At 44.0% G+C, this 25211-nt stretch overlaps 1 protein-coding gene across 5 annotated transcripts in view; it reads right to left on the bottom strand.

The window, feature by feature from the left end:
• The window catches only part of mab21l3 (mab-21-like 3), an 85208-nt gene that overhangs the window by 17375 nt on the left and 42622 nt on the right, over positions 1-25211 (bottom strand). For all 5 annotated transcript variants that reach the window (XM_068040718.1, XM_068040720.1, XM_068040719.1 and 2 more), the window contains 2 exons: positions 24035-24326; positions 9218-9399 (listed from right to left, as the gene is read on the bottom strand). In XM_068040718.1, coding sequence (XP_067896819.1) covers positions 9218-9399; positions 24035-24326 — 474 coding nt within the window. The remainder of the gene's footprint in view (positions 1-9217; positions 9400-24034; positions 24327-25211) is intronic.

Below are 25211 nucleotides of genomic sequence, written 5' to 3'. Positions count from 1 at the left end.
TGATAGGTAAATTGTCCATTGTAAAAATTGCCCCTAGTGTAGGTAGGTAAGTGGTAGGAGAATTGTGGGGATGTGAGAGGAAAAATGGGATTAATGTAGATTGGTATAAATGGGTGGCTGATAGTCAGCGTGGACTCGGTGGGCCGAAGGGCCTGCTTTGGTGTTGTATCTCTCTATGACTCTAAAAAGCAGGGGATCTAGTACTGACCCCAGCGGAACCCCACTGGAAGCCTTCCAGTCGCAAAAACACCCGTCAACAATTACCCTTTGTTTCCTGCCACTGAGCCAACCACATCTTTGGATGTTAGGCCTAGCAGAGTAACAGAGAAGGCTACTAGCTATTTCGAAGCTGCAATTACTGCAGTTCTGAACTGTTACAATAAAATCCTGATTTTAACTCTTAGTCTGCCTGCTGAGCCAGACTGTTTGACAATTGGTGGTCAATAAACACTAGTAAAGGTACTCAGATGTTAGGAGTGAATTTATTACTGTAATAACTAAGATAAAAAAACAAAAACATTTATAATTACATTTTGGTACTTTGCTTCTACTCATGTTATCTTCTCGTTCTCTATTCTCTCCCTCCCATTGTTATTTTAATCATAGGTATTCCCCACCCAATGTATTCTATCAATTCTAACTACTTTTTCTCCAATAAGAACAAATATAAATGATCTTTGATTGGCTGGGAACTAGCTCCAAGAATCAGGTTTTCCACCAAACACTAAAGTCAAAAAATCATCATTGGAAAATAACATGTTAGCACATATTAGATGATGAGTGAACAGGATGAAGCAAGATCATACTCACACAATCTGTCATTTTCCCTCTCAGGAGCTAAGATCCATAATGAAATGTCAGAAAGAATATCTTGTTTGGTTACACTAATTAGGCATAATATTGAAGGTCTTTTACATATTATTATTTCTCTCCCACTAAGAGATAATCTATCTCAAGACCCTGAGATTTCATCCATCACTACAGGGATGGCCAGATGCGTGCAGTACGAGACACAATTCGTTCATCTCACAGGAATGCTTACAGGATGAATTGATGTATCACAAGTGAAAGACAACAGGTATACTTTCTCCCTGTGGCTTTTAGCTGCTGTGTTTCTTATAGCACAACAGTGACTACACTTCAAAATTGCTTAATTGGTTGCAAAGTGCTTTGAGACATCCTGATATTGTGAAAGATGCTATATAAATACAGGCTTTTCTTTCTTTCTTCATTCTCCTCAATCTTTCTGCAGCATCTGACATAGTGAACTGTACCATCCTCCTCTAACCGTCCAGTTCAATGAGCCTGCCTCATTTAGTTCCAACTTGCCTATCTATTCATAGCCAGATCATCTCCAGCAGTGCCTTCTCTATGCACCTCTGCATGATTACCTCCAGAGACTTCCACGATCTATGTTTGGTCTCACCTTTTCCTCATCTACATATTGCCACTTACCAACAACATTCTCAGCCAATGGAGTCAGCTTCCACATTAACAATGATGACACTCAACTCTCCTTCTTCAGCACCTCTTTCATGACCTTCACTGCTTCAATGTTGTCACTGCTTTGTCCGATATCTAATCCTGGACAAGTGACAATATCCTCCAGCTGAGCTCTGTGAAGATTGAAGCCATCTTCTTTTACTCCCACTACAAATCCCATACCCTTGTCACCGATTCCATCCTCCTCTTAGTTCTTCCGACTCCGGCCTCTTGTGCAACAGTCACTACATACATCCTCTCTACATGCAGTGGCACTTTTGCCCTGGTTTTAACATCCAGGATTTTCAACTGGAGGGAGAAAAAAAATCCCCTAAATGTGCACAAAAACAAGTAAAATAAGACATGCAGCATAGCACTGGGCTACTGGGGACACACTTGCTGTTTGCCATGCCAATGCAGTGAATCTCAACATTTTTGTTTTTCAACTTTTTAAAGCATCTGAGGTATTGTAGTAATCAAAAGGGAATTTATAACTATCATAGCTGGATGAGAATTCTCCTTTTCAAAACTATACAATCACCTGTACTGAGAATGATAGGATTGTTTCATCTGCTTCTAAACTAGTCCAGTCAGATGGGATGTCCCTTTGTATTGTTGCTTGTCACTTTGCTGTGCGAATGCTTTAAAAGTTGTGCTACATTGTCTATTCAAAAGGCAATCAGTCCAGCAGTTGCACCTCTTTATGGAATTCAAGTATGTTCACCATCAACGACTTGTGTTTATATAGCGCCATTACCGTAATAAAATATCCCAAGCACTTCGCAGGGGAATTATATTCAAATTTCAGCTACTTGATGATAGCAATTACAATAGCCACATTTTCGATCACAAACTTTAACTGACAATAACACATAGAAACATAGAAAATAGGAGCTGGAGTAGGCCATTTGGCCCTTCGAGCCTGTTCCACCATTCATTATGATCATGGCCGATCATCCAACTCAGTAATCTGTTCCGGCTTTCGCCCCATACCCTTTGATCCCTTTAGACCCAAGAGCTATATCTAACTCCTTCTTGAAAACATACAATGTTTTGGCCTCAACTGCTTTCTGTGGTAGCGAATTCAACAGGCTCACCACTCTCTGGGTGAAGTAATTTCTCCTCATCTCAGTCCTGAAAGGTTTACTCCATATCCTTAGACTATGGCCCTTGGTTCTGGACTCCCCCACCATCGGGAACATCCTTCCTGTCAAGTCCTGTTAGAATTTTATAGGTTTCTATGAGATCCCCCCTCACTCTTCTGAACTCCAGCGAATATAATCCTAACCAACTCAATCTCTCCTCATATGTCAGTCCCGCCATCCCAGAAATCAGTCTGGTAAACCTTCGCTGCACTCCCTCTATAGCAAGAACATCCTTTTTCAGATAAGGAGACCAAAACTGCGCACAATATTCCAGGTGTGGCCACATCAAGGCCCTGTATAACTGTAGCAAGACATCCCTGCTTCTGTACATGAATCCTCTCGCTATGAAGGCCAACATACCATTTGCCTTTTTTACCACCTGTTGCACCTGCATGCTTACCTTCAGCGACTGGTGTACGAGAACACCCAGGTCTCACTGCATATTCCCCTCTCTCAGTTTATAGCCATTCAGATAATAATCTGCCTTCCTGTTTTTGCTACCAAAGTGGATAACCTCACATTTATCCACATTATACTGCATCTGCCATTCATTAGCCCACTCACTCAACTTGTCCAAATCACCCTGAAGCCTCTCCACATCCTCCTCACAACTCACCTTCCTACCCAGTTTTGTGTCATCTGCAAACTCATCTGAATCATTAATGTATATGTGAATAGCTGGGGTCCTAGCACCGATCCCTGCGGTACCCCACTACTCACCGCCTGCCATTCAGAAAAAGACCCATTTATCCCTACTCTGTCCGCCAACCAATTTTCTATCCATCGCAATACACTACCCCCAATCCCATGCGCTTTCATTTTATACGCTAATCTCTTATGTGGGACTCTGTCGAAAGCCTTCTGGAAGTCCAAATAAACTACATCCACTGGCTCCGCCTCATCAACTCTACTAGTTACATCCTCAAAGAATTCTAGTAGATTTGTCAAGCATGACTCCCCTTTCGTAAATCCATGCTGACTCTGTCCGATTCTACCACAGTTCTCCAAGTGCTCTGCTATAAAATCTTTGATAATGGACTCTAGAATTTTCCCCACTACCCATGTCAGGCTGACTGGTCTATAATTCCCTGCTTTCTCTCCACCTCCCTTTTTAAATAGTGAGGTTACATTAGCTATCCTCCAATCTGTAGGAACTGTTCCAGATTCTATAGAATCTTGGAAGATGACCAACAATGCATCCACTATTTCTCGGGCCACTTCCTTAAGTACGCTGGGAGGCATACCATAAGGCCCTGGGGATTTATTGGCCTTCAATCCTATCAATTTCCCCAAAACCATTTCTCTACTAATACTGATTTCTTTCAGTTCCTCTCTCTCACATCTTCTTTATCATCGATTTCAGGTCATATTAGGAATGAATCTGGAACCCCTTTCACGTTCAAAACAAATTTTAAAAAAATCTCAGTTTAGTTTCCTGTGGACTTGAGTAAAGCCCTCATCCTCCGCCCCGATACATAATGAAGTAAACCAAGTTGTGAATGTTGCAGAGTTCGGCACGCCACTTCTAACAAAATATCGAGGAAGTGGCATCAATTTCCAATAGGAAAAGTTAAACTGGATAGCAACATAGGCAGCATTTCATGCACTGAGTACTTATCACTGCAACATTATTTCCTATAAGTTTTCAAAGATGGTCTTGAACACATTGACTAATTAGTAAAAATTGTGACAGAAAATGCTGGAAATCCTCAGTAGGTCTGGCAGCATCTGTGGAGAGAGAAAGAGAATTAATGTTTCTGAATGATCACCTTTCATCACAGCAGTTCTGGCGAAAGGTCATCGACCTGATATATTAACTCTGATTCTCTCTCCACAGATCCTGCCAGACCAGCTGAGGATTTTCAGCATTTTCTGTTTTTATTTTGGATTTCCAGCATCCATTATATTTTGCTTTTGTATTGGTGAAAATTGTGGTTATTTTTAGTGATTCTTGAAACACCAGAATTGCATGGTGATCCAATTATCAACATCTTGTTTACTTTCTATAACTGAAAAAAAGCAACGATCCCATAAGCTTTTTTAACAGCCTTCTCAATTTGTCCTGCCACCTTCAAAGATTTGTGTACATATACTTCCAGGTCTTTCTGTTCTTGCATCTCCTTTAAAATTGTAAAATCGTACCATTTATTTGATATTACCTCCCATCATTCTTTCTACCAAAATTGTTCGCTTCACATTTCTCTGTGTTAAATTTCATCATAAAGTCAGAAGTGGGGGTGTTCGCTGATGATGGCACAATGTTCAGTACCATTCGCAACTCCTCAGATACTGAAGCAGTCCGTGCCAATATGCAGCAAGATCTGGACAACATTCAGGCTTGGGCTGATAAGTGGCAAGTAACATACGCGCCACACAAGTGCCAGGAAATGACCATCTCCAACAAGAGAGAGTATACATATCTTCCCTTGACATTCAATGGTATTACCATCGCTGAATCCCCCACTAACAACATCCTGGGGGTTACCATTGACCAGAAAGCGACCAGCCATATAAATACCGTGGCTACAAGTGCAGGTCAGAGGTTGGGAATTCTGCGGCAAGTAACTCACATTCTGTCTCCCCGAAGCCTGTCCACCATCTACAAGGCACAAGTCAGGAGTGTAATGGAATACTTTCCACTTGCCAGGATGAGTGTGGCTCCAACACTCAAGAAGCTTGACACCATCCAGGACAAAGTAGCACACTTGATTGGCAGCCCATCCACCACCAACATTCACTCCCTCCACCACCGATGCACAGTGGCAGCAGTGTGTACCATCGACAAGATGCACTGCAGCAACTCAACCAAGGCTGCTTCGACAACACTTTCCAAACCCATGACCTCTGTCACCTAGATGAAGGAGGGCAGATGCATGGGAACACCAGCACCTGTAAGTTCCTCTCCAAGCCACACACTTTCCTGACTTGGAACTACATCGCCATTTCTTCACTGCCACGGGATCAAAATCCTGGAACTCCCTTCCTAACAGCACTGTGGGTATACCTACACCACACGGACTGCAGTGATTCAAGAAGGCAGCTCATCACCACCTTCTCAAGGGTAATTAGGGATGAACAACAAATGCTGGCCTAGCCAGCAATGCCCACATCCCGTGAAAGAATAAAAAGAAAATAAATTTCATCAAACATGTCTGCCCATTTCACCAATCTCTCTATGTCCTCCTGAAATCTGTTACCATCCTACTCACCGCTTATTATATTTCCGAGTTTCATGACATCTATAAACTGTGAAATTATGCCCTGTGCACCTAAGTCCAGGCCATTAATATATGATCATTTTGGAAAGTGGCAACTGACTGAATGTTGTGCTGTCATTTTTGTGGGGTGCTTCAATTTACATATTTAAGTGATCAGAAGTTCAAGTTATTATTTTTTCAGGTGAAAAGTTACAATCATAAACCAAAACTTGTAAACCAGAATTCTTTTTAGAAACACTAACATTCTCTACACAAAAACCACCAGGCAACTGATAGGTATAGTCCACCACAATCTTTGTCTTCCACTCCATAACTTCAAGTCATTCCACCTTCACCTCAATCTACACACAGGGCTGAAAGCTTGTTATGAACTGACAGGCAACAATACAAAGGGACATCCCATCTGTCTGGACAAGTTTAGAAGCAGATGAAACATTCCTATAATTCTTAGTAGAGGTGATTGCATTGTTTTGAAAAGGAGAATTCTCAACCAACTATGATAGTTATAAATTCCCTTTTGATTACTACAATACCTCAGATGCTTTAAAAAGTTGATGCTGGATGAAGTCCATGAATCCTACCCTATGAATTCTAAAAGAAAAGTTGTTAAACAGAAAATCTCTCAAAGGAACATGGATTGTTTTCTTTGTCCCAGTACTTTTTCCCCCTCAAAGTGCAGACTCCTTTCAGAGGTACTGCTACCCTCCAGTATCTCAACCAAATGCCCATTGTGTATATGTAAGCTTAGACAATGAGTTTCATAAGGATATTTGGCCACAGGGAGCGGAAAGAAGAGATACACCAAAGCCAGATTTGATCCTGTCTTTTCCCTGTGTTACGACCAGGTGAGAAAGAGGTCTAGGGTTCCCTTTCAGCCTTCACCTGGTCTTACCGTAACAGGGTTTAATTTTAAACATACCGTGTTTTTAGCTCCCCCTTGGTGAATCCTTGTTCACCACTTTCCAATTATAAGGCAAAGAAGCCAGCACAAACAGGCTTTCTTAGGTTTAAAGAAGAAAAGTTGAAATTTATTAAACTTGCACTCTAATTCAGTTTACGCCTATGGATACATGACGCACCCCACGATAGCAAGCATACGTAATACACACATGCAAATAGACTCAGAAAAAAGAAGAAAAATAAAGTGGAAAAGTTTGAGGCAATATCTGAAGAGTTGTCGTTACGGTTCTTCTAGCTCACTGTAGAATCCTTGATTGTAGGTAGATCTTGCTTTTTGTTAGGGCCTAGTATTCTTTTTAAACCATGTTGGCTGTAGGAGACTTTTCTCTCTTGGGGTTCATGTATCTTCAGTGGATTGAGGCTTGTGAAAAAGAGATGGGAGCAGACAGGAGAGAGATCTTCTCAGTCCAGGAACAAACAGACACTCTGCCCAAACTGTTCATTCAAATTCATAAAACTCAGGTTTCCCAGCACATTAGTCATGTGACTAGCTGGTTTGCCCATGTCCATTTGTATATTCGGCCATCATAACAGTCAACCTGGAATGTGAGCTCCCCCACCTTCAACGTCTGGTGATCAAAAGTCCATTGTGAGTTGAATGTGTCAGGGAATGGCTGTTTTGTCCCTCCAAACACTGTCTGTTAATGTGCAAATGTCTTTCCCAGCCACGGTTGATCTGTTTAACAAGTCCTTTCTTAACTCCAGTAACAGTTTAAAATTAATGTTCATGACAAAATTAATGTGCCTTATTCTTGGCAGCTGAGGGCCGAGCATGATACCTATGTCCATACATGCACACTTCCGTTGTCAGGGTGACTGGATAGCACGAATACTGGCCAGTGTTTTTCTCCGTAACCCATGGATGCCGAGACCAATTGTAGCATCCAAATCAGTATAACTTTATATCGGTATAATCATTGGAATTTAAACCTAATGATATTACACTGCCACTTTCACAAAAGATATGGCTCAGAAACAAAATCCCTCCTCTTCAAAATAAATATTAATATAAAATAGTCAGTCCATCAGAAATACTGACTAACAATCTAATTCTTTTTCTTTCTTTCTTTCGGGCCTCCTTATCTCGAGAGACAATGGATACGCGCCTGGAGGTGGTCAGTGGTTTGTGAAGCAGCGCCTGGAGTGGCTATAAAGGCCAATTCTGGAGTGACAGGCTCTTCCACAGGTGCTGCAGAGAAATTTGTTTGTCGGGGCTGTTGCACAGTTGGCTCTCCCCTTCCGCCTCTGTCTTTTTTCCTGCCAACTACTAAGTCTCTTCGACTCGCCACAATTTAGCCCTGTCTTTATGGCTGCCCGCCAGCTCTGGCGAATGCTGGCAACTGACTCCCACGACTTGTGATCAATGTCACACGATTTCATGTCGCGTTTGCAGACGTCTTTATAGCGGAGACATGGACGGCCGGTGGGTCTGATACCAGTGGCGAGCTCGCTGTACAATGTGTCTTTGGGGATCCTGCCATCTTCCATGCGGCTCACATGGCCAAGCCATCTCAAGCGCCGCTGACTCAGTAGTGTGTATAAGCTGGGGGTGTTGGCCGCTTCAAGGACTTCTGTGTTGGAGATATAGTCCTGCCACCTGATGCCAAGTATTCTCCGAAGGCAGCGAAGATGGAATGAATTGAGACATCGCTCTTGGCTGGCATACGTTGTCCAGGCCTCGCTGCCGTAGAGCAAGGTACTGAGGACACAATCTAATAGTACTAACATAAAAGTACAACTGACTTACACAGTGATAACTATTTAAAAATATGAAATTGACCACACACCATTGCAAAATACAACTTCCAATACTAGGTCCAAACTAAAATCTTCTGGGGTGGAAATTCATCTTGGGCAGTGGCGCAGAATGGGTGGTATCTTATCGACTTTCGTTATACACAGCTCCTGATATTCAGTTCTATTGCAGTCAATGGGATTAAATATCAGCCGCTGCACATAATGGGTGGCTGATCTGATACCACCCATTCTGCGCCACTGCCCAAGACAAATGTCGACCCCTCTATCTTTGAGTCCATCACTACTCAGTCCAGAGAAAAGTCTTCTATCTTCAATTCAATCCATAATTACCCATCACTTGCTATTCCCTTGCCTGTACTCCTGTTCTTTCTCTCACTAGTCTTTTTATCAAATTCGTGATCATACTCATTAAAAATGATGCATCATGCTTATAGTCATGTGTAGCCGGAACCCTGAAATACCCCAAAGGTTATTCCATCTTGGCAGCACATAGTTTTGTATGTCTCCCTCAGAAGTAACATGCACTAAACTTAAAAAATATATTTTAAAATCCCTTCAGTTTCTTGATGTGTACCCTGTATTCATATATCTATAATACAAATAGATGTCTCGTCAAGTTATTATATTGTTAAATGCTTTTTCTCTATTTAATACCTTGACAGTTCGAGCCTTTTCTTTCGATGGCCAACGTTTCAGAAACCGTGGCCAACGTGCTTTTTTTGGCCAGTGGTTGGCAATTTCAATGGCTGGTACCATCTCCACCTCAACATGCTGTTCCGTTGTTTCCACAGCAAGCCTTATGGTAGGGCCAACGCTTTCCAAAACATTGATTTTTCCTGTGGGCGGAACAGAATTTTTCTTACTCAATAGGTAGGTTGATGTTTGGAGGCGTTGTCATAGTGTGAGAAAGAGAAAAGAAAACAAAGGAAGTGGCGGAGAGAGAATGAAAGAAAGTGCAGCCAAAAGAAAAGGGCAGGAGAGAAATCCTTTATACAACAGTTTGGAAATTAAAACTCAAAAATCCCTCAATTATCTTTATCTTTGCACATAAGTGTAAAGGCAAGGTTAAGCACTTGGATATAGTTAGAGTGCAATCAAATCTAAGTAATAATAATGTAAGGAGACCCCGTTCAATTATGTGACAAAACCATCAAGAACTCAACCACATATCACCTTTCAAGGAAATTTCAAAATGGAAAGATTACCTTTCAAAGAAACATACAAGACAAAAAGCATGTTGAAGCCTCATAGCCTTTGATGTGCCAATATAGTTTTGTATATGCAGAGGGAACATTTTGCCCCATTATGCATCCTGTTGAAATTCAAAATAAGGGACAGTTCATCTGAATCCAAAATGGTTCACATTTCATCAAATGTGTCTTTTTTTGCAATGTCATTCAGGTCAGTTAAGGTTTGCCACTCATCCCTACTTGTTCAGTTCCAATGGTGAAACAGAGCATATAGCTTTGATGTTGACAAGAAACTAATCAAGTGCAACATTTATGTGCTATGAAAGTTCTCACCACAGGTGACTAATAGATATCTGCAAGATGCCAAACAATCTGGCCCCACATGCATAGATACACACCCGAAATGAATTTCCATCTGTCAGTGTGTAATTGGCAGCATTTTCACTGGCATATTCCTTCTGGAGACTCTGTGGTGTGCTCTTGGCAATTTAACTAGGCTATTACTCAAACAAAATGGCTTGGAACTCGAGACAGTTGAAACTCCACTTATTTCCCTTGCTGCTTTGGAATTATTCTTTCCAAAACTCATCATTATATTCACCTAGTTAAAGCAATTGCTCAAAACAATTAAATGCAGTGAAGCAGGTCCTTTTGGTCGCCAGCATTAAACCACCAACTGTTTCAACTAGCAATTTTCATTCAGAAACAATGCATAAATTGGATTGAGCCGGGGCCAAAACTGGACTAAATAGCTACCAATAAAATCCCGCCCATTGTTTAAAATGATATAATTGTAGCTGGTTGTAGGCCTTGAGCAAATAGCTTAATTGAGATTTCTATTGCATTAATTATTTTATCTCACAGCAGGGTTAGCATGCAATCCATGGAATAACATCACTTTTATAGAGTTACACCTGTTAACCTGTTTCATACTACTGCCCCTTTATATTTCGTATGGGTTCCCCCTGCAAATTAGTCATGGAACACAGAAGGTTGTGAAATAATAACATAGGAAAATATAAAGATCAATAGGAAGGCTTCCTATAAAACATACAAGTCAGATGCCTACCTTTGTAAAATATTGTGCCATTTAAAAATAGTATAGTGTATTTGCAGAATTTCATGCAGAGATGGACGGGAAGGCATGTGTACATTTTGAATAGCTCAGCGTCCTGTACACAAACCATACTATCTGCAAATGATTGGTTATTCATTGATGAACAATGCATTCTAACATACCAGCTTCTTCATGAGACACTCAACTATCTTCCGTGTCTTTCACTAAAATCATTCTGTATCATATTTTGCTTGCAGTAAAATTGTGGCATGCGTATTGAAGCATAATCGGATCCTGAGTTCATTTGACTCATGAGTATACAAGCATCATTTTATCCCTCACAGACTATTAGGTTTTCTTCATCTATGGAGTAAACTGTCTCCACGCTGACTTACTATGTATTCTCCATCTATTTTCACACTTTCAAAATTGCTATTTGAATACTGATAGCAAATTACAATAACTATTTAACTGATTTAAAGAGACTACTTCTCACCCTGTGTTAAAATGCTTTAATTTCTTGCCCAGATACCACACAGCACACCACAACCTTTACCTGGAAGTTTATTTACAGCCTTGCATATAATCACTTTGTTTAAAGCCTTAGGTCATATATAATGTATTTATACATCCACCTGCCATCACACCATTCCAGTCAGTACACTGGGTTTGACTGCATCTCATGGCAACCTGAGGTCAGTCTCAAATTTTGCATTTTTTGGGAAGGAAATGACAACCCATAACACTACAGAGAGATTGACAACTGGTGGTGGAATCTCCGACCTTCTGTTCTGACCTAACATCTGCACAGGTATTCTAGCAAACAATCACTGGATACCAATCAGGATTGGAAACCCGGCTAACTCCTTCCTCCTCTACCCCTATGGTCTCAATCACTGGTCACTTCCTTGTAACCCTCACCATGTCTCCTACCCTCTTCCCATCCCACATCTTTCTGCGTCCAACCCTGAAAAACACTCATCCCCATCGTCACTTACAACTGCACTTTCAAACTCCCAACTCGCCCTCTGGTCACTACAATACTTCTGCAGCCGTTGATTTGCTCAACCACTCTGCCACCTTCAGCTTTGATACTCTTGTGCCCAATAAAACTTTACCATCTCATCTTGGTTGTGTGCCCTGGTATGGGCACTGTCTTTACTTTCTTAAGTCCAAGGAGTACAAACTTACACATACCATCACCAGATCTGCCTGGATGACATCAAATTATATTGGGCCTCTTCTGCCAAAACCACCCAGTATGCCAGGATTACCCTGGAGAGAAAAGATAACCTCCAGCTTCTTTTACAAACTAACTCCTTAAATCCTGTTTCCCAGCCAGTTGTGTCTAAAGAGCTCATGGTCTTCTTTATCATCATGTCATAATATAGGCTGGAATAGTAACAGTATAAAGCGCAGTGGGGGATAGTTTCTGAAGTGTGTTCAGGAGAATGTTCTTGATTAGTGGGCTAGATTTTATGCTCTGTTAGAAGGCGGGTTCTTTGGTGGGGTGGGGGCGGGGGAGGGGGGGGTGGAGAATTGGGGCAATGACACCCGACATGGAACCCGATGCCGTAATGCCGGTTTCTGATTTTCTTGGAGGCAGCCAGGTTCAGTGGCAGCACCTGTACCGAGATGTGATGGGATGGTAATTTAAATCAGTTACATACTGTTTTGCATGAATTTGTATCTAATTCACCGCCATTCTACCAGGTATTCGCAATCTTATGTATGATGTGTGGCACTCACATGACTTCACTTTAACTACTAACGGCAACGTCAATGCCGCCCCGGGCAAAAGGAAATTGGGCCTACCTCCAACTCCCTTGATTTCATTCCCACTAGACTACTGACCAAGCAACCTCCTTTCCTGGCCCCCATCCTAGTCATTGCATATGTTTCCCCTCAGGTATTGTCCCCTCCCTATCAAAATCACCAGCATCACCTCCTTCCACCAACAGTTTTTACTCCACAGAGTGTACAGTTTTGCTTCGACAGGTTCCTCGCCTGGAAATCTGATTGATTCACAGGCTTGGCTTCCAGTAGGCCACAGCCACAGTTAAGTCACCTGCTGCTGGTAATGGGGGGGGGGGGGGGGGGAAGTCGAATCCCCGACCCACGATCCTAGAAGAGGGTGGGGGGAAGCAACCTCAGGGGGTCCAATTGTAGTGCTACAGTTCCCATCTCCCTTGGTTGAGGAGTTCAGTGTATGAGGGAAGCTGAAGCAAGGGGAAGCACTTAACTTCTCCTTGATGCAGTCCTCGCCTCCCTTCAGCTGCCAGGTTTGCTGAGGTCTCGGTTAAACTTGCAAAGCAGGTTCAGACAGAGACTGCCAGTCACATTAAAATATTTAATTGGCCAAACCCCCCATTCACCAACAATCCCACACCTTACCTCTCCACTGCTGCTGACCATCACAGTGGCTAAAAGCCACCATAAAACAATCTCTCCAAACAAACTTTATCAAATAAGCCATCAAATATTCCACACAAAAGTCACTTTAGTGCCTGTCTCATGGGTGCCTTTGCCTGGCCTAGTGCTCCTACGAAGTGCTACCCCAGTGGCTGCAGCATGGCTGGTGGAAGGCTGCTGACTTTCAGTGGGGGAGACTGCAGATGGCCTTGCTGAACCTGCTTGAGCTGCTGCCAGATGCAGCCAGACCTGCTGAGTATTTCCAGCAATTTTTGTTTCTTTTTCAGATTTTGCATCAGTGTCCCTCTGGGAGCTCTATCTCTAGAAGGCCCAGCTTTGGACTGCACCACTTTGGCATGGGTAGCAACAGTCTGGGCTGGCTGGGAGGCAGACAGCCAACAGCAGGGGCACTGGCAGAGTAGTAGGGGTGCAAGGACAAATGCTGCCATCCTGAGAGAGGACAGCAGTATTGTGCTCCATGGAGCCACTGCCACTCCCCTGGAGTGGCACCTCAGCAATCCTGGTAAGCTGTTGAAGGACAGATTGCTGGACTGCTGCGAGACCCTGCAAGCCCCTTTGAGCACTGGTATCCACAGCCAAGCTGGCAGCAGTCTGAGCCTTCATTGCAACCAGCTGGGTTTACATGCAACAAACTGAGATTGCACGAGCTCAGTCTGGGCTTTCACTGCAGCACTAAGATGTTGGGAGACTTCTGCTTGCGCTGCACTGGAAGCTGAGACATCGTTCAACACATGCTGCATCATGGTTGACTCAAGTGTTTTCACAGAGTGTGCACCACTTTCACGCTACAAAGGATAGGCTCTAAGCTCTATGCAAAGCCCTGTAGCAAGTTGGTCCTGGACTCCTCATGCTCCTTGATAGTGACAGCAGGCATTCTGGCAGGTCTGTCAATGCACCAAGCATTTCAGTGTGTATTCCCATCAGCTTTTTTCTGTACCCTGCCCCATTGAAGTCCTCATCTCAGCCCTCTGCAGCAGAATGCGTGTGTGACCCCACTCTCTGGGGACCTGGAATGTGCGTGCCCCTTGCACCCTGCCCTGGCTGCATGCCACTCATGCCCAGTAACTCATTGTGTGCTGGATTTAATGGCTATGGCGGTTGCCCTGTCCACCAGCTGGAAAGCCGGTGGCAAACCCACCATGGTCATTTTCGGAAGCCCCGACGGGATTTCATGTCAATCAGGCAGCTAACTGCCCGCTGTTGGGGTTCCCATGACTTCAAAGGCGAAGAGCCCGTCTCTGATAGCTCCCGGCCAATCAGAGAGCCGACAGCTCTTCAGTCCCAGCAGCGCCACTGGGAGTGGTGGCCACTACTGGGACTGCTGCTAGCCCCAGAGCTGTGGCCATGAAAGAGGCCCCAGAAGACAGGTGAGTGGGGCAGGTTATCCGAGGCCAGTCAGGCAGGAACTGGCGAGGGATGAGGAGGGGGCAGTTGTTGTGGAGGGCAGAGGTGTCTTTCAGTAGGGGAAGACCGTGCCACTGAGGGAGCTCTCTGTGGGCCACAGGTTGCCTCGTCAGGAGAACCACCCCAAGAGCCTGGAGGGCGGTCGCCAGGGTATACCTGGCAGCCTTCCCACGTGGCATTATAGCCACCCCAGCTCTTTCCCACCTGATTATACGGCACGCCTCCACCTCTCAGCCTGCTCCCAGTGTTGTGGCGAGAGGGGTGGAGGGGGTGGGGCGGTTAAATTCCACCCAAAATGTGCAGATCCCATCTCTATACTTCCCTCTACAGAATGTACAATGTCAATATTTGAGCTGGTGAGATTGAGTAATGGTGTTTCATTTTCATCTGTCTCTTGTTCCTCTTGGACTTCACAATCCCATATAACTGCTGGCCAGGGTGTCTGAAAGCAGTCAGGCACAAGGGTAGAGTGGCAGTGAGGGAAGGGAAGAAAGCAAGAAATGCATGTTTACACCATCTGCAGTTTGCAAATCTGAAGAGACTGTGGGATGAGGAGGAAGTGAGATCTGAGCAGGAGGGGTAGGTGTGAGCCTACTGTCATATTCAATGGTTTTAGCACCACCAAATGCCATGGCCCAAGTCATGATCATTCCAATATGGTGACCACCGTCTTCTCCATCAGGTTGAGGACATGCCTGTTCACCACTGGTTATGTGCTGCGGCCGATGGCTATGCGTCATCTTATCCTGCAAGAGAAAGGAAATTGTATCAGTGAATGTGGTGCAATGTGTTTGGGTGATGTGCCTGTCAGGGTTGAATATCTGGCAGTGTGTGCAAGCTGTGAGTTGTGGGTGTGAGGCTTGCAGCAGTGCCAAGTGTAGAGGGTGAGGTGAAGCTATGAATGTGAAGTATGATAGAGATTTTTGTTGGGTGAGTGAATGGGAATGGACCAGTGTATGAGGCTAGTGGTACATTTATAAGGATAGGCATTTGAAGATGCATTCACTGACCTTGACTACTCCTGTGAGGTCATTAAACTTCTTCCTGCACTGCATCTAGGTCCTTGGGTCTACACTGCTTGCATTGGCATTGACAGCTCCCATTGCCTTCGCAGTGTCTGGCTGGAGGGCCTCCTGGCTCCATGTGGATAGAGGTCTTCTCTCCTCCTGTCCACCTCCTGCATTAAGGCCTCCAGTGCTGCATCAGAGAAAACTGGATCATGGTCTCTGGCCTGGGACACCATATTCATAGTAAGGGCTTACCGACAAGAAAACCTTAACTTTAATCAGTTTCTGTCTGCTCCCCCACCGCCCCACCAACCAACCTCAGAGGCAGGTTTCTGACCTGAAAACAAGCCAGGCTCTTGTTTTCTGCATCCATGATGAAAATTCAGCCCCATGACTTTTCATTGGAGCAACTAGGCTCTGGTACATCCAGCCTGAGCGTTAATGTAGCATTGATTGTGTGAACAAAAGCAGATGCCCATGAAAAAGCAATAACTTCAATGTTATCCTTTGGTTTGACCTTCTTGCTTTGGGGTTTCAAATCCAAATAGAATTGAGGCTGACTTAACTGACTAATAGAATACAGGCAATAATGGAGAAAGGAATCAGAGGCCTCATAGCTGTCCAAGGTTCTCAGTTTCCTGTGAGCTCTGAACAGTGGAAGGATGTGCCCTTGCAAAAGTGTTTCCTGCTAATTTAGTGTTTGGGCAACAGCAGGAGCAGTTGACACTTATAACAGTCAACATGTCCATAACCATGACATGGTGAGACAGTAACAAAAGGGCTCAAATTTAAGATAAATACCAAAAGAATTAAAGGGGAAGTGAGAAAAAAAATGTCTTTGCACAAAAGGTGGGTTGAATCTGAACATTTTTGACACAGATGTGGTTGAAGCAGAGTCCATAAATTATTTTAAAAGAAAATTAGAAAGTTTTTGTTACTGAAGATCTTTTCTGTAGTGTTGTGCTGTATTCTTAAGTCTTCTTTAAAGACAGATGCAGGTTTTATATTCGGAGTCAACACAAACACTATTTATTGTCTTACTTAGTTACACTGCATGATTTCAAGTACAGGTCTTTTCCTCACTGGCACGTAAAGCCATGTGCTAAGTAAATGTCTCAAGATGGTGTCTCCTCCTTATATATGTCGAACGATGTGGATCGTTTTTCGGCCGGCACAGTTACGATAGGCCAAGTGGCCTCATTCCGTACCTTAAACTTACTATAATTATTTGGATTCTATGTCATCAGTTCCCCTAGTGGCCTGATCTCTTTAAGGTACAGTTTCTTAAAGGTGAAGTCACTACTGCACTACATTACATTTACTTTCCATCTGCTTGTCAGCTGTGGCTCAGTTGGTCGCACTCTCAAGTTATGGTTTCAAGTCCCACCCTAGCACCCAAACACAAAAATCAAAGCTGACAGTCCAGTGCAGTACTGAGGGAATGCTGCAATATTGGAGGTGCTGTCTTTCAGATGAGATGTTAAATTGAAGCCCTGCCTGCCCTCTCAGGTAGATGTTTAAAGAACCCAGAGCGCTATTTTGAAGAAGAGTAGGGGCATTATCCCTGTTGTCCTGACCAATATCTATTCCTTCTATCAACATCACAAAAACAGATATCTGGTCATTATCAAGTTTAATAAATATCAACTTTTCTTCTTTAAACCTAAGAAAATCTATTTGTGCTGATTTATTTGCCTTATAATTGAAAAGTGGTGAACAAGGATTCACCAAGGGGGAGCTAAAAACATGGTGTGTTTAAAATTTAATCCTGTTACAGTAAGACCAGGTGAAAGCAGAGAGGAATCCCTTGACACCTTTCTCACCTGGTCATAACACTGAGCAAGTTTCAGAGTAATGATATAACAAAAGCTGTTCTTCTTGTTGCTTTTCTCTGCTTTCCAATGTTGTTAAGAAATACTCATTTCAGAAAATTTTGCATTGTGAGGAAAACATGACCACAGGTTCTTGTATTGCTTCCAGATATGTTGCTTTTACACTGAACTTTTGGAATTGAAACCAGATTAACCCATCTGTTCCCTAATGTCCTTTAGGGAAGAAAATCTGTTGTCCTTACCTGGTCTGGCCTACATGTGACTCCACACCCACAGCGATGTGGCTGGCTCTTAACTGCCATCTGAAATGGCCTAGCAAGCCACACTGTTCAAGGGCAATTAGGGTTGGACAAGAAACGCTGGCCTGCCAGCGACGCTCACATCCCATGAAAGAATAAAAAGCAGCATCTTTAAGGTTGAGGTGGCTTCAATATGATCCACCTGATGATCGAGATTGTGACACAAGTCACACTTGAGCACTCAGATTGGATCTGTTGTGGGAGCTGAGTAAATAGATTGGGGCTAGAAGACTTCCTACTCAACTCCAAATAATCATGCAAGTCAATATCCTGATGAGTAGACTAGTCCTAGCCAGACAAACATGGAGACATTTACCAGTGCAGTGTGGGAGAGCTGTCCCCCAGGCTTTCAAAATATTTTATTACAATTAATACTATTCTCTCACCAGGCATCGCTAAGACTGTTCAAAAGCAACAGCCTGACAGAGTGATACTCACAGAATCATACCTTCCAGCCAACATCCCAAACTTCTCCAACACCATCCTTAAGTATGTCCTGTCCCACCTGCAGGTCAGAACCACCAGATGTGCCAGCACATTGGCATACAGTCAGAGGGAGTGGCCCTGGAAGTCCTCAACATTGACTCCAGACCACATGAGGTCTCATGGCATCATGGGCCAGGAAACCTGTCGAATACTACTTACTGCTGTCCCTGCTGAATCAGTACTTCTCCATGTTGAACACTACCTGGAAGAAGCACTGAGCTTAGTAAGGGCACAAAATGCACTCAGGGTGGGGGATTTCAACATCTATCACCAAGAGTGGCTTAGTATCACCACGACTATTGAGTTAGCCAAGTCCTGAATGACATATCTGCCAGACTGGGCCTACAGCAGGTGGCGAGAGAACCGAGGGAAAAACCTATCTGACCTCGTCCTCACCAATATACCTGTTAAAGATACATCTACTCATGATAGTATTGGTAGGTGTGGCCACTACATAATCCTTGAGACGAGGGCTCGTCTTCACACTGAGGACACTCTCCATTGTTTTGTGCAGCACTACCACTGTGCTAAATGGAATAAATTCAGAATAGATATTGCAGTTCAAACCTGGGCATCAATGAGGCACTGTGGACCATCAGCAGCAGAATTGTATTCAACCACAATCTATGGCGCAGCAAATCCCTCACTCTACCATTACTATCAAGCCGGGGGCCAACTTTGGCTCAATAAGAAGTGCAGGAGGGCATGCCAGGAGCAATGCCAGGCATAACAAAAATTGAAGTGGCATCCTGGTGAAGGTACAACACAGGACTACATGCATGCTGAACTGCAGAATCAACATACCATAGACAGAGCCCACAACCAGTGTATCAGATCAAAGCTCTGCAGTCCTCCCACATCCAGTCGTGAATAGTGGTGGACAATTAAACACCTAACTGGAGGAGGAGGCTCCATGAATATCCACACCATCATTGTTCTGTGAGACCAGAACATGGGTGCAAAAGATAAGGCTGAGGAGTTTATAACCAAGTGAATGATCAATCTCGGCCTCCTAGTGACGGCCCCACCATCACAGAAGCTAGTCTTCAGCAAATTCGATTCAGTCCATATGATATCAAGAAATGGCCAAGTGCACTGGATACAGAAAAGGCAATGGGCCCCGACAACATCACAGCTGTAGTGCTGAAGACTTGTGCTCCAGAATTGGCCACGTCTCTAACAAGCTGTTCCAGTACAGCTACAACACTGGCATCTACCCAACAATGTGGAAAATTGCCCAAGTATGCTCTGTCCACAAAAAGCAGGACAAATCCAACCTAACTAATTACCATCATCAGCAAAGTGATTGAAGATGTTGTCGACAGTGCTATCAAGCAGCACTGACTCAGCAATAAGCTGCTTATCAATGCTCAGTTTGGGTTATGTCAGGGCCTCTCGGTTTCAGGCCTCATTACAGCTTTGGTTCAAACATGGACAAAAGTTCTGAATTCTAGATGTGAGGAGAGAGTGACAGCCTTTGACATACAGGCAGCATTTGACCGAGTACGGCATCAAGGAGTCCTAGTAAAATTGAAGTCAAGGGAATCAGGGGGAAACTTTCCACTAGTTGGAGTCATACCTAGCACAAAAGAAGATGGTTATACTTTTTGGAAGCCAATCATCTCAGTCTCAGGACATCAATGCAGGAGTTCCTCATGGCAGTGTCCTAGGCCCAACCATCTTCAGCTACTTCATCAATGACCTTCCCTCCATTTCAAGGTCAGAAATGGGGACGTTTGCTAATGATTGCACAGTATTCAGTACCATCGAGACTCCTCAGATAATGAAGCAGTCCGTGCCAGCATTCAGCAAGACATGGATAACATTCAGACTTGGGCTGATAAGTGGCAAGTAACATTCACACCACACAAGTGTGAGGCAATGACCATCTCCAACACCATTATCATTGCTGAATCCCTCACCATCAACATCTGGGGTCACTATTTAACAGAAACTTAACTGGACCAGCCATATAAGTACTGTAGCTACATTAGCTGGTTAGAGACTGGGAATTCTTGGGCGAGCAACTCACCTCCCGTCTCCCCAGGGTGGCAGGAAGTGGGTATGTACAAGATTGTCTCTTGCCTCCCTTGCCCATCTCTCAACGGCCCTGGTCTCCGGTGCAAGGGATTCAATACCCAGTGCTGCCTGCTCATTAGCCTCCTCTGCGCCCTCCTCATTGATCGCCAGTCCTCAACCAATCATGTCCTCTTCATGCAAGGCCTCCCCCCTCTGCATTGCTAGATTGTGCAGAGCACAGCAGACCACCAGGATATGTGAGACCTCACTGGGCATACTGCAGGGCTCCACTGGATCGATGTAAACACTGGAATCTCATTTTCAGCAGCCCGATGGCCTGCTCGATGGCCGCTTTGGTGGGGACGTAGCAACTGTGGTACCTCTCCTCTATTCATTGTGAGGGTTCCTCACAGGTGTGATTAACCATGTCTTCAATAGGTAGCCCTCGTCACCGAGAATCAATTCCTGAAAGTGAGCAGGGAGCATGAAAAGCTGTGGCACTTAGGATTGCTACAGTATGTAGGTGTCGAGGCTACTTCCCAGGAAGCGGGCATGCACCTGCGGGAGATGCTTCTCGTGGTTGTAGACCAGTTGAACATTGATTGAATGGAAGCCTTCCTGCTGATGTAGGCTGCTGGCTGCTCCATAGGAGCCTTCATGGCCACATGCATGCAATCTATCACACCTTGCACCTGGGAGAATCCAGTGATAGCCCCAAATCCGATGGCTCTCTCCACCTGACTGTCAGGGTCAGTCTGGTACTGCACATAGTTGCCAGCTCTCTTGAACAGGGCATTAGTCATCTTCTTGATGCAGCAGTGGGCTTCTGCCTGGGAGACCCCACACATGTCCCCAGTGGATTCCTGGAAATAGCCAGATGCATAAAAGTTGATTGACACAGTGATTTTCGGGGCACTGGCATAGCGCATCCAAAGAAGCCCACAGGTCACAACTCAGCTGGGTGCAGAAGTCAGTGACGACCTCCCTGGAGGGCTGCAGTCTTTGCTGACAATGCTACTCAGAGATTTGAAGGTAACTGAAGTGGGTTTGACGCATTCTCTGGCACAGGTGAACCCTTCTTGGCGTGGCTGTCTGTCATCACTCACCTACTAGAGCTTCACAGACAGGCGCAGCTGCTACCTGGCCCTCCCTCCACCGTAGCCGCTGCATTGCACCACAGGGGTCCACAAAGACAGGGCGTATGAGAGCTATGCCAGCTGTTCAGTACCCTCCAGAGCACTGTTCTTGGGGAGATGAACTTGCCTTGGCACTTTCACAGAATTGTTACAGCGCAGAAGGAGGTAATTCTTCCCAAGCACTGGCTCTGAAAGAGCAATTCCCTCAGTTTCATTCTCCTGTCTTCTTCCCATAACCCTGCACATTCTTCCTTGTCATATAACTATCTAATTGCCTTTTTGAATGCTTCAATTGAACCTGCATCCACCACTTTCTGAGGCAGCGCATTCCAGACCTTAACCACTCACTGCGTGAAAATTCTCCTTTGCCACTCCCCTCGTAATATGTGCTAATGACCGTCAGTGCCCATCCTTGCAGAGAATCCAGTATCCAATATTATGGCCACTGGACCAGTCACGTGAAATATAGCCCACCTGACCCTGCCACCCAATACTATCACCACCAGGCATTGTCACCGAAGACCAAGCCCAGCCGTGCAGAGGGCCCAGCACTGCAGGCTGACAATAGCCTCCGCTGCCCCCTTCCACTGCTCCCCATGGCTACCTTCCTGCAGCAGCACTGAGGCCTTGCCTCATTTCCGCCACCTTTCAATGGCCAGGGAATAGAAGGCACGTGATCCCCTCCCACCATTGAATTGCAATCAGTTCCGTGCAAATGTATTACAACGAGCTGTTCAGCAATTTAAATTGCAAGCCTGTCACGTGGGGGTGGCGCTCACCTTGCAGCTTTCCCACCGTTGACAAAATCCCAAACTGATGTCACGACATTGGATTTCCAGGCGAGCGCAACTGTCGCTATTCTCCAGCACCCCCACGCCTCCATTCCTGTTCCTGCTGGCCTCACTCCAAACTCTGTCCCATAAATCCATTGTGTGTAAAATTTAGAGGAAGCTTCTCAACGGTAACAAATACTTGGAAGCCAGTCCAAAGTGATCATTGGAAGTGATCAGACACAAATATGCCCACCATAATGTTGTTGTTTGCTGGAATGTTATGATGAAAATAGAAAAAAAAGAAAGACTTGCATTTCTATAGCTCCTTTCATGACCTCCGGATGTCTCAAAGCACTTTACAGCCAATGAAGTACTTCGGAAGTGTCAGGGTTGTAGTCTTGGAAACACAATTTGCATAGAACAAGCTCCCACACCAGCAATGTGATAATGACTGGATAATCTGTTTTTGCGATGTTGATTGAGGAATCGCTATTGTAATTTTGACAAACAGTTGTACAGTATAAGCAAAACAATCAATCTTTATTAACCCTACCACCCTCTACCCCACCCATTGCAACCAGCAAGTAACTCTTTTATTTCAGCTCAACAGGTTCAATTATTCATTGGATAAAAGTCATCTTAAAAATACCCGTCACATACATTGATGGCCCGGATTTTGCTGTGGTAATGACGGCAAAACTGACAACTCCAGGAGTCCGCACATGAACAGAATGCCGCAGAAATCCAGAAATTGCAGTCAGAGAGTCTATGCTTCTCCATGGAGTGTACTGTAAAGGTTTCCACAGATTGCAATCACCATTGTAATCATGATTTGACAAAAACTTCCATGCCAACAATGTGAGTTTTGATGTAAAGGCCCTTGAAAAACTTCTGCCTTGTTGAATGAGATGTAACTGGGATTTTAACAGTGTACTAACTTCATTGTACCCTTGAAGCGGCCAACACCCCCAGCCTTATACACACTACTGAGTCAGCGGCGCTTGAGATGGCTTGGCCATGTGAGCCGCATGGAAGATGGCAGGATCCCCAAAGACACATTGTACAGCAAGCTCGCCACTGGTATCAGACCCACCGGCCGTCCATGTCTCCGTTATAAAGACGTCTGCAAACGCGACATGAAATCGTGTGACATTGATCACAAGTCGTGGGAGTCAGTTGCCAGCATTCGCCAGAGCTGGCGGGCAGCCATAAAGACAGGGCTAAATTGTGGCGAGTCGAAGAGACTTAGTAGTTGGCAGGAAAAAAGACAGAGGCGCAAGGGGAGAGCCAACTGTGCAACAACCCTGACAAACAAATTTCTCTGCAGCACCTGTGGAAGAGCCTGTCAGTCCAGAATTGGCCTTTATAGCCACTCCAGGCGCTGCTTCACAAACCACTGACCACCTCCAGGCGCGTATCCATTGTCTCTCGAGATAAGGAGGCCCAAAAGAAAAAAGAACTAACTTCATAATTACTTTAAACACACTCACTGGCCCCGAAAAGCTAATTTTATATTTGTGAAATGTCAGATTTTTCCACAATGACCAAAATATTATGTATTTTAAAAAATATAATTTCTTTTAAAGTTTGTTCATTTTTATTAAGCTTCTCTCTCAATCCTTCACTGTTTGCTGCATGCCAAGTCATCCCTTTGATTTGGCAGCAAATTTAAACTACCGTCATGAGAGGGGAAAACCCTGCTCCAGAGATCATTAGATCTTTGTGGGCAACTTTTTCAAGGTCAGTGGTGAGCAACTTTGCTTCGCTGCTGACCACAAAATCCGGGCCTTATTCAATGTTTAGAATTAAACTGATCATTTTGATCCTCCACTTACCGTGGAAATTAGAGGCCTGGATTGGTTTCTCAAGCAGTGCTTTAAAGATAGCAACTACTTTAGAAGGAACAATGTCACCTTCAATAGTCACATCTGACTGGTGCCATTCTTGAGTACTCTTAAGGAACTGATCCACTTCCAACCACTGATGAAGCTTCTCGGGTTCTCGAACAGGTGAGATGAGCTTGGTACCACTCAAGGTATAATAGCGCCACTGGCGTATCTTCCGTTCTGTATAGGCTGCCAGACCTCGGACCGGGACCATAATGAAAAACTGTGTTGGTGACTGAACCTGGGAGAAAGCAGAACACCACTTGGAAACTAGCATTCTCTTTCAGGCATTTCAGTCAGTACTGCGGTTTGAATACACAATGAAGGAATCTGTTTATGTAATTAGTTATGATTACTTACATTATAAATGTTAATATTGCAAAGTATATTTGAAATATTCCAGTTAAAATGATTATCAGCATGACTATTTTTGCAAGCATATGTCTGATCTGTTTGTGAATGAGCACAACAAAATCATCAGACAACCCAGCTGACAGAAGCAGCTCCAGGCAAAACACTTGGGTTACCCCATGTATCACTGATATGATGACACCAATGTCATTAATGATCAATAGCTAGCTTGTTTGAGAGAGTAAGATTATAATTGAATCAGAGTATAGTAGTGTGTAAACTGGAAGAAAAAGGTAAATCAAATGTGTGCACAGGGTATAGCAAGATGATTTATTTTTAAACAAGAGGCAAATAAAAAGGGTTATACATTGGAGACCATTTAAAATTAGCTATCTTTAAAAAAAAGATTCTCTCTCCACATATAAACATATTACCTTTTTACATACTTTCCCTTATCAATTTTCCCCACTTCACAAAACACTGACTCTTCACTGGGATACAGTCTCAGGGCACCAGCCATCCCTAGGTATCTTCCCAAGTAGCCACTGGTTGTGATTACAATCTGATTCAGCTGATTTGTTTTTGAGAACAGGTCAATACTGGTGCAGCATCCTTCAACTATCATTAAATGCATATATAGTAAAAATAACTATGAGCTTTATTGAAGTCAACAGAGAACAAAGCTCACAGCAATAGGTGTTTACCTTTATGATGATAAAAACCTAGCTGATCAAATTCACCTCTGGTAAATCAGAACTGATTTTAAATGGAGAAC

Source organism: Heterodontus francisci, chromosome 10 (assembly GCF_036365525.1).
Source record: "Heterodontus francisci isolate sHetFra1 chromosome 10, sHetFra1.hap1, whole genome shotgun sequence".
Classification (NCBI taxonomy): Eukaryota; Metazoa; Chordata; class Chondrichthyes; order Heterodontiformes; family Heterodontidae; genus Heterodontus; species Heterodontus francisci.
The sequence above is the reverse complement of the archived record's forward strand: the minus strand, read 5'-3'. Positions and strand labels throughout refer to the sequence as shown.